The sequence below is a fragment of the Cryptomeria japonica genome, chromosome 2 (assembly GCF_030272615.1).
Source record: "Cryptomeria japonica chromosome 2, Sugi_1.0, whole genome shotgun sequence".
Classification (NCBI taxonomy): domain Eukaryota; kingdom Viridiplantae; phylum Streptophyta; class Pinopsida; order Cupressales; family Cupressaceae; genus Cryptomeria; species Cryptomeria japonica.
Genome location: NC_081406.1, coordinates 263,574,324 through 263,584,264, shown reverse-complemented (window position 1 = coordinate 263,584,264; position 9,941 = coordinate 263,574,324). Strand labels below are relative to the sequence as shown.

At 36.6% G+C, this 9,941-nt stretch overlaps 1 protein-coding gene across 1 annotated transcript; it reads left to right on the top strand.

Annotated features, from left to right (window-relative positions):
- The first annotated feature begins 1,307 nt into the window (after nucleotides 1-1,307).
- Nucleotides 1,308-9,471, top strand: LOC131056068 (uncharacterized). Its single transcript, XM_057990400.2, has 3 exons — nucleotides 1,308-1,854; nucleotides 2,515-2,560; nucleotides 2,667-9,471. Exons 1-3 carry the CDS (start codon nucleotides 1,511-1,513, stop codon nucleotides 8,520-8,522), a joined length of 6,246 nt encoding a protein of 2,081 aa, XP_057846383.2. The 5' UTR covers nucleotides 1,308-1,510; the 3' UTR covers nucleotides 8,523-9,471.
- Nucleotides 9,472-9,941: the final 470 nt, after the last annotated feature.

The window sequence follows — 9,941 nt, the reverse complement described above, 5'->3', positions numbered from 1 at the left end:
TCAATGATAATAGATAGTCATGTAAATATGTTCTTAAAATACTTAATCGGATGTTGCATATACACATTCTATTTGTTCTTTGATTTTTTGTGAATGATATAAATGAAGTGGGGTTGGTTCTTAAATACACACCTTGGTGTACAATTTGAAATAATTGACACTTTAGTCTACAATAGTGAATAAAGGATGGAAACATGAGCAAAATTTAGGAAATTTCATTTTAGAAGTTTGAGATTCAAATCTACATACGTGGAGGTTACTTGGTTCAATTTTACACTGGTAAATCCACATTAGAGTGACAAACAATAGATTTAGCCAAACAAGTTCAAACTCTTAGAATGTGTGGAGGTGGAATAGGAATATATTAAAGTTATTTGCCAACTTCCATGCAGAAATGCACTATTATGCATGCTAATCAATGAGTAAGGATAACCTAGTTGTTATGAGGCCAAAACACATAAGAAAAGGGCATGGGTATGTAGTTTCTAACATTATAAAGAGAAAGCATATGAAAACAAACATACATTTCCATGCTTCACATATCTCATCATATGTTATGAGGTCATTTTCTATTCAATTTCACAAAAAAGGTAGGTGAACAAAAATTTAGGGCATTGAAGAAGTGAAAACTTTGAATTGACAACCAAATGAATATAATAAATACATGAGATTCACCTTTGTAGTTTTTTTATCAAACTCATTGACCCATGTTTCATGAGTAGTGGTTCACAAGAACCCATATCTCATGAGAATGAATGGTACACTTAACACTCATTGCATCTAGGTGATAGATGTGAAACATAGGAGCTTCCGAAGAGATCACCCATCCCAATATTACTCCAACTCAAATATGCTTAATCATAGAATTTCCTCCAAAATTAAGCCCATTTAACTTACTACCCCATTTATAATATACTTAATAAATATACATTCAATCTCTACACAAAAAATGCAAATTCACTTGAAGTATACCTAAAGAACCCTCACAATAGGGACAGTCAAAACTTGGTATAACCTAACGATTTAAACTGTAGTAAGCTTTATAAATCTTCCCTTTCCATCAATTTTTGTATGGTAAAAGTGGAAATGCAACCATCTGTTAGACATTTTTAGTAAATTGGGATAAATTTGCACAGCGCATGTAGATGCAATGTAATTGGAGAAAATGTCCATTTCAGGAAGAAAGAATTAGAAAAATTATGAGAAATCTTTAAATAATAAAATAGCTCAACAGATTTTGTGCGGCCCTCTTCAACGATACCACGTGAGTGGCGTCTAGCCTTCCTAAAACAAGCACAGCAAAAGTCGTCCCCAACAAATAGAATTAAATTATGAGTTGCACAAGTAATTTACGAGGTTTTAGCGTAGATAAGGAGAAGGAAACGACTCGTCAACAAGGAAGGGACGGTGAACACGAAGTGGGCACTCTCCTCTGTGGTCTCAGCTTTACATTCCCATTCAAAGCCCAATATTTGTAGCACAAGGTGCAGGAACCTCTGTATTAGCAAATATGTCGACCAATGTGGAAGATGGAACAGTGAAATCTAAGAAAACTGCAGTCAAAGTTGGCGGTGAATTTGGTGGAATTGCTGGAATTGTCGTGGTTGGAGGAGTTGTTGCAGTTGGAATTGCAGCTGGAGCAATTGCTTTACTCAGGAAACGCCATACCAATAGCAACAGAAATCGACTTGACAAAGATGAGAATCGCGAGATTTCCAGTCAAAAATCTGGTGAAATTTGCTCACACCCAAATCCAAATGAGCATTTTGGACGAGAGGAGGTCGAGTTGGCAGAACCCAGTTCAGAAAATGTTGAAGAAACAGAGCCAATTGTGGAGATTGTTGAGAGTTTGAGGTAAATTCAATTCATTTTGGTTGCATTTGGTGTTTTTGTAGTGGATAATCGGGTAATTTAAGTTTTCTGAAATCGACTATTTGTTAATACCCAGTAGTTAATCTTCGTGTTCTTCATACCCATTTTTCTGAAGAAAGATCATTATTCTCCACTCTTGAGAAAGTTCAACTAAGATAGATTCTCCTGGTAATGAAAAATGAGGGAGATTTTGTTCACTTGGAGTTTCACCAGTGTATAAATGTTTAGTTATTTTTATTATTATTATTTTTGGTGGTTAGGGGATGGGATTCAGCTAAATGTTAACATGAATCAATCTTTGAGGACCCATCTATAAGATAAATCATTATGGGTCACTATAGCTCATAAATACTGACGAGATATTAAGAAGCAGCTGATTTTGAAAATTATTATCACAAATTTTGATTCATTTCGAATGGTATATGCTGTAATTTGTTTGTTTCCTTTCAAGAATCAAAAGAAAGAGCAGTTTTAATGGATCTGGAAAGAATGAGAGGTAACGGTAATTTAAAATAAAATAAAGGAGAAATATTAAGAATTATATGTTTTTTTTGGACATCTTTTCATTGATGGTCTGAGAGGCTAAGATTCTTCTTTTAACTCCTCTTTTTTCGTCTTACTGTGCTTTTTTAATATTGCCAGCGACTTGGATATCTCTCCTGATTGGAAGGACATGAATAAATCCAAGGTTAGATTTTTACTTTTTGTGGGGTTGGGAAATAAGCGTTGAATGCATAATTCTGTTAATAAAAAAAATAAACTTTGTATGGAGATGAATTCTGAGTTCTTTGCAGGAGGAAGAGTCCCCTCGATCACATTTTTCCAGAAAAACTAGCATTACAAGTACGTCCTCAGATTCTGAGGACTTTTCAGAGATTTCTAGGAATAATTCCATAAGGGATTCAGAGATTGATTCTTCACAGATGAATTTGAAAGAAGGTCGTTTTTATTTTATCCCCATAGAAGAGACCGCTGGTAAGGAAGCTTCTTCTCACTTCAGAGAATGTGTTCCTGATAATGAGGATAATGAGGTACACATTAGCAGCGTAAACCAGTCGATGGACCCAAAAATTGAGTATGAAGAGTCGGTTGATTCTTGTGATGGGTTACAAGAAGAATGTGAAGAGGTTGGTAGTTTTGTAGAATTAGGTGGGTCTGTAGCAGAGCATGTTGGTGAGCAGAAACTAGCTGTTTTTGGCGGTGGGGAAGGGATTAAGGAATCCGGCCAATGTATTTTGGATTGTAAGCAAACAGATGGTACAGGGATGGGTAGAGTAATGGATAATGGGAACAGTGAGCACAATAGGGTTGGTTTGGAGGAAGATGGTGGTTCTTTGTGTGTTGAACAAGTTCATATACCCCTCAAGGGCGTTAATACAAATGTTTCTGAAGATTTACAGAGAATAGATGTTGCTTACGAAGAGATAGGTAGCATGCGGAATTATGGATCTCTGAAGGAAGATATGTGTTTAGAAGAAAAAGAGAGCCAGCTCCAGAATTTTGATTCAAAACAAGACATTGCTCTGTTCAAGGAGGAGCAGCTGGAAGTGAATATTCGTTCAAGTGAAGTTCTGAATTGTCACGAGGATGTTATTGATTCGAAGAAGTCAGAAGACTACACAGGAGATTTTGGTTGCTTTACAAAGGCTAATTCGAGGATTCTGAAAGAATCTGAAGAAAAATTATGTCCTGTTGAAGAACTTGAATGTTATCAGAATGGCACGATTGGTGCAAATGGAGAGCTGCTTCTGTGCAATGAGCAATGCCTGCAGAAGGAGAAATTTGATTCCAATATTGAGCAGTGCCTGCAAGAGAGGATTAATTCGGAGGAGGAACTGGAAGATAGTATGGTAGATGAAATTCATAATGACAAACAACGCCAATATGAGGTAGTTGATTCTAGAGATTTTGAAGATCTAGATCACAAGGGAAATGCTAGTGATCGTGATGAAAATGGTCAACATGAAGAATTAGAAGAACCGGAGGAAATTTTTTGTCATACTCCTAACAAAGAAGAAACTCAACCAGAACCTGTTACATTTAAGGATTTGGAAGGTGCAGAGCTTGATGTTTATGACCATCAAGATGGACCCAAGAATGATACAGTTGTTGCAAATGAAGAGATACTGCAGGAAGAGAAATTTGAACTAAATGTAGAGCAGTGTTCTCAAGAGAGGGCTGATTCAGTGCAGTTAGAAGATTTCAAGGATAATGTAGCTCAAAATGGTGAACCATACCAACGTGAGACAGTTGACTCTAGTCATTTTGGAGGTTTAGATTGTTTGGTAGATGAAGTTAAAACAGGTGAACAATGCCAACATCAGACAATTGATTCTAGTGATTTTGAGGATCTAGATTCCAAGGGAGGGGCCAGTCATTCTGATGAGAATGGTCAACATGGAGAATTAGAGGAAGAAAATAATCATTCTCCTATCAAAGAAGAAATCCAGAAAGAACCTGTTGCTTCTGAGGAATTGGAAGGTACAGAGATTTATGTGCATGACCATCAAGATGGACCCCGGAGTGACATAGTCAGTGCAAACAAAGAGATGCTTCTGTGCAAAGAACAATGCCTGCAGGACGAGAAATTTGAACTCGATGTAGAGCATTTTTCTCAAGAGAGAACTGATTCAGAGGAGTCAGATGATTGCAAGGACAATGTAGTTCATAAAGGTGAACCATACCAATGTAGGAGAGATGACTCTAGTAATATTGAAGATTTAGATTACAAGGGAGGTGTTTGTCATCCAGATGACAGTCAACAAGAGGAATTAGATGATTTAAAGGAAAACTTATATCCAATCAAAGAACAAAGCTCTAGTGAGACAAATCAATCTATGGAAATGGAATGTGCAGAGGCTGATATGCATGTTCATCAAGATGAACAGAATGAAATAATATTCAATGAACAGAATGAGATAGTGTGCAGTGAACAGTTTGTACAGGAGGAGGAATTTGAATCCAATGTAGATCTGTGTCTGCAAGCGAGGCCAGAGTCAGAGGAGTTGAAAGATAGCAAGGTAGATATAGCTCCTAAAGGTGAACAATACAATGATGAGACAGTTGATTCTAAGCATTTGGGCACTACTAGCCACCATGATGAAATAGACAGGCATAGAGAATCAGCAGATTCAGAGGAAAATTTATGTGCTATCGAAAAACAATGCCAAAATGAGACAGCTCAATGTAAGGAACTCAAATGTGCAGACGTTGATTTGCATGTTCATCAAGATGGACACAAAAATGAGATAGTTGTTGCAGATGAAGAACTGCTTCTGTGCAAAGAACAATGTATACAGGTGGAGAAATTTGAATCCAATATAGAGCAGTGCCTGCAAGAAAGGACTGATTCAGAGGTAGAGATGGAAAATTGTGTGGTAGTTTTAGCTAATAATGGTGAAAAGAGCCAATATGAATCTGTCAATTCTAGGGATTTTGAAAGTTCAAACTACAAGGAAGGTGGTCAAATCAAAGAGCAAATCCAGCAAGAAACAGTCAAGGAAATCGAATGTACAGCAGATAATGCACACATTCATCATGATGGAGAGCAGAATTCTGTAGTTAATGCAAATGAAAAGGTCCTTCCGTGCAAAGAACAGTGCCCACAAGAGGAGAAATTAGAATATAGTGTAGATAACTGCCTTCAAAAGAGGACTGAAATGGAGGAGCTCAAAAATTGCAAGATAAATGAAGTTCACAATGGTCAACAATACCAATATGATTCAATTGATTCTAAGGATTTTGAAATTTTAGATCACAAAGAATGTGAAAAACATATTGACGAAAATTGCCAAGACAAGGAAATAGTAAATTCAGGGCAACATTTCTGTCCTAGCAAAGAACAATTCCAGGAGGAGACAGTTAAAGATGGACACCGGAAGCAAATAGTTGCTGCATACGAACAGGTACTTTTGAGTAAAGAACAAAGCCTAAGTGAGGAGACATTTGAATCCCATCCAGAACAGTGGCAACAAGATATGGCTGGTTCAGAGGAGTTGGAAAATTGCGAGGTAGATGTAGCTCGTGAAGGTAAACAATGCCATTTGGAGGCAACTGATTCTAGGGAATTTGTAGCTTTAGGTGAAGGTGCATCTCATGAAAATGAATCATGCCAATATAGGGTACACAATTCAAAGGATTTTGAAGGTTTTGATGAAAGGGCATCGCATAAGAATGGATCATGCCAATATGAAGCAGTTGGTCTGAGTGAATTTGAAGATTCAAAAGGTGGTGTACCTTTTGCAAAAGAACAATCAGAGAGTGTAAGAGCAGATTCAAAGGAAGATACAGATCAAGACATTAGCTCAGAGAGCAATTTACTTCTCAGGGAAGAAAATCCCAAACAGTCACTAGAAACAATTGAAGATATGCCTAATATGAATGTGCAGTGTGAAGAAAGTACTATTGATCCAAATGAAAAAGAAGATAAAGAAGGAGATGCTCTCATTTGCAAAGAGGAAAACCAAGAGGAATCACATGATTCGATAGACTCCCAAACTTTTGTCCAAGATGCACATGTTGAGAGTCAGGGAAGCGAAGAAGTAATTAGTAAACTTGAGGAACTAGATTTAACAGAGGAAGTTGTGCCTATCATCCGACAACATTCCCAGAAGGAGACAGCTGATTCAATAGATAAACTGGATTCAGTCGAAGATTTATCTCTCAAGAATAAGCTCATTAGTGAGTCTGAGGTATTAGATAATCTGCATGTCTCTGGTGAAGATATGTCTGATATGGATGTGCAGTGTGAAGAAAGTACTATTGATTCAAATGAAAAAGAAGACAAAGAGGGAGATGCTCTCATTTGCAAAGAGGAATACCAAGAAGAATCACTTGATTCAATAGGCTCACAAACTTGTGTCCAAGATGCACATGTTGAGAGTCAAGAGAGCGAAGAATTAATTGGTAAATTTGAGAAACCAGATTTAACGGAGGAAGTGGTGCCCGTCATCCAAGAACATTCCCAGAAGGAGACAGCTGATTCAATAGATAAACTGGACTCAGTAAAAGATTTATCTCTCGAGAATAAGCAATACGAAAGGAAGATGAGTGAGTCTGAGGTAGTAGATAATCCGCATGTCTCTGGTGATGATATGTCTGATATGGATGTGCAGTGTGAAGAAAGTACTATTGATTCAAATGAAAAAGAAGATAAAGAGGGAGATGCTCTCATTTGCGAAGAGGAATACCAAGAGGAATCACTTGATACAATAGAATCACGGGGTTTTGTTCAAGATGCACATGTTGAGAGTCAAGGAAGCGCAGAAGTAATTAGTACATTTGAGGAACTAGATTTAACAGAGGAAGTTGTGCCCATCATCCAGGAACATTCCCAGAAGGAGACAGTTGATTCAATAGATAAACTGGATTCAGTCGAAGATTTATCTCTCAAGAATAAGCTCATTAGTGAGTCTGAGGTATTAGATAATCTGCTCGTCTCTGGTGAAGATATGTCTGACATGGATGTGCAGTGTGAAGAAAGTACTATTGATTCCAATGAAAAAGAAGATAAAGAGGGAGATGCTCTCATTTGCAAAGAGGAATGCCAAGAGGAATCACTTGATTCAATAGACTCACAGACTTTTGTCCAAGATGCGCGTGTTGAGAGTCAAGGAAGCGCAGAAGTAATTAGTAAATTTGAGGAACTAGATTTAACAGAGGAAGTTGTTTCCATCATCCAGGAACATTCCCAGAAGGAGACAGCTGATTCAGTAGATAAACTGGATTCAGACGAAGGTTTATCTCTCAAGAATAAGCAATACCAAAGGAGGGTGAGTGAGTCTGAGGTATTAGATAATCTGCATACCTCTGGTGAAGAATGCAAGGAGAATACAATTGATTTAGAAGAGTTGGAACAATCAGAAAATGTACATCTTTCCAAGGAACAGTGCCAACAGAATATAGTTGATCCTGAAGAAACAATTGGTTTAGAAAATGTGAATCAATACAAACAAAGCCAGAGGGTGGATGTCAATGGTAAGGAATCAGAAGATTCCATTAGCAATGTTCTTATTCTCAAGGGGCTGTGCGCAAATGAGATTGTTGATCCTAAAGATCCTGATAATGAAGACCCACAAACCAAGCCAAAGGAAGTTGATGCTAATGAATCAGAACATTCTAATGGAGATACACATTGTTCCGAGGAGAAGTATCAGCAGGAGACAATTGATAAAGCAGCAAAAGAAGATTATAAACAAAACCCAGAGCAATCCCCTGAGCTAGAGGGAATTCATACATACAATTCAGAAAATTCAAGCACACATACACATTGTGGCAATGGCGAAAAGGAAATGAATCAAGATATGTCTACTACTATTGTTTCTGAAAGTTGCAAACTTGTAGATGCCTCAAAAGAAATTCAGGTGCATAAAGAATCAACTGACAACGAAACCGATACTGTCATGAAATCAGACTCAAGGGCAGTTGCTAATAATTCTTCAGTCACAAAAAGAGTAAAGAATGGGTGTGATCCACTGCATTCTCCACAGTTGGATTCTACAGCTGAAGAAGGCAAACTTCATTTGGCACAGTCCCCAAGGAATCTGACCACTAGGATCAGGATAATTGTGTGTCTATTTGCATTTGTTGCTTTTCTCTTTCTATTTGCAAGCAAGCTTGCCAGAAGTTCCACTTCGGAATATGCAATTTGACATTATGGTCAACTTTGAAAATCAGAGCAACAACCCAGATAGAATATTTATTTATATTTACGCCATAGCTAGCAATAGGTAGATACTAGATATTCATACTCTAGAAGCAGAAGACAATAAGTTGCCCTTTAGGCCATAGCTAGCAATAAGTAGATACTAGATATTCATACCCTAGAAGCAGAAGATAACTAAATAGCACTTGGTGTTTTTGGATGGAGAAGGCAGAGTATGTTTTCCTATGTACAGTTTTAAATAAATTTGTCAAAACCATCTTTAACAAAGCTTTTTTACTTAATGTTGCTCTTAGCTGGTGGAGCTATGAGCTATGGGCTGTTGATGAAGACAAAAATTTAATCTTTGTTTCATGTTATCCCCACAAGCTAGCAGCAAGTATCTCATTATTCAAGGCTATGCATTGTGGACCTTAAAAGGACCTTTCTATCCAGTATCTCATTATTTAAGGCTGTGCATTGTGGACCTTAAAAGGACCTTTCTATCCAAAGCTATCACATATATAATATTACACAGTACAGTGTAAGACAAGGACCAAGTTTGCTTAGTTAGGATGATCATTTCTATCCACAATTTTACTGTAACTTGATCTAGACTTTTGTGTATGCAACTTTATCTGTTGGGACAGCAACAAAATCCCAACACAACCACATATAAAAAAATAATTTTTGTCTTGAACAGATTTTAAGAACCACCAAAACTATGTGGGCATTCATTTGAAAGTAAAAGCTTGGATTGTCCCAAGGCAGTAAGGATCTCACAACATGTTTTATGTGATGTCTTGTCTTATGCGGAAGACCTAAACTCAACTGCCAAAAGTCGTTGGAAAGCACGTGAAATCATTTGGTTGTCTTTCTTGCCTTGGTACTTTCTGCTCACCTTCTCAAGACAGGACAACTACTATTTAAATGACAAGTTCTGGAAAATTTGGCTCTCATTTAATGCCTTAATTTGTGGCTTTGAAGTCTCCACAGTCTATAATGTTAATTTTACATTTCTGGTTAAAATTGTGCCTCATATTTTTCATCACTTCAGATCATACTACTTTTCATTATCTATAAATTTACTCTTATGGTGGAGTTTAATCTAAAATTGAAATATCTACCTAGAGTACATGAACTAAGATTGATTGATTGTCTTATAATGAAGTTATTTTAATTTTCAGAATAACTTAAGTTAAATTAAACTTGACTTCCTCTCTCTCTTATATAATTTTTATGATGATCTAATGTTTAAATGTTTTATGAATCTATAACTTATAGATAAAGATGTTGAAATGGGGTGAGTACATAGAATAAAATTTAACTTCTAATGAATTGAGAAGATTAAGACCTAATTTTATATGTAATAGTATAAAATTTATTTAATTTGAAGAATTAAAATTTCTAACTCAAGGTAATTTTGTGT

What these genes read in the sequence shown, in the direction of transcription:
- LOC131056068 (XM_057990400.2), top strand. Translation starts at nt 1,511, where the DNA reads ATGTCGACCAATGTGGAAGATGGAACAGTGAAATCTAAGAAAACTGCA. An exon ending in GAGATTGTTGAGAGTTTGAG is followed by an intron (nt 1,855 to 2,514) that starts GTAAATTCAATT and finishes TAATATTGCCAG; the next exon opens with CGACTTGGATATCTCTCCTG. An exon ending in AGGACATGAATAAATCCAAG is followed by an intron (nt 2,561 to 2,666) that starts GTTAGATTTTTA and finishes AGTTCTTTGCAG; the next exon opens with GAGGAAGAGTCCCCTCGATC.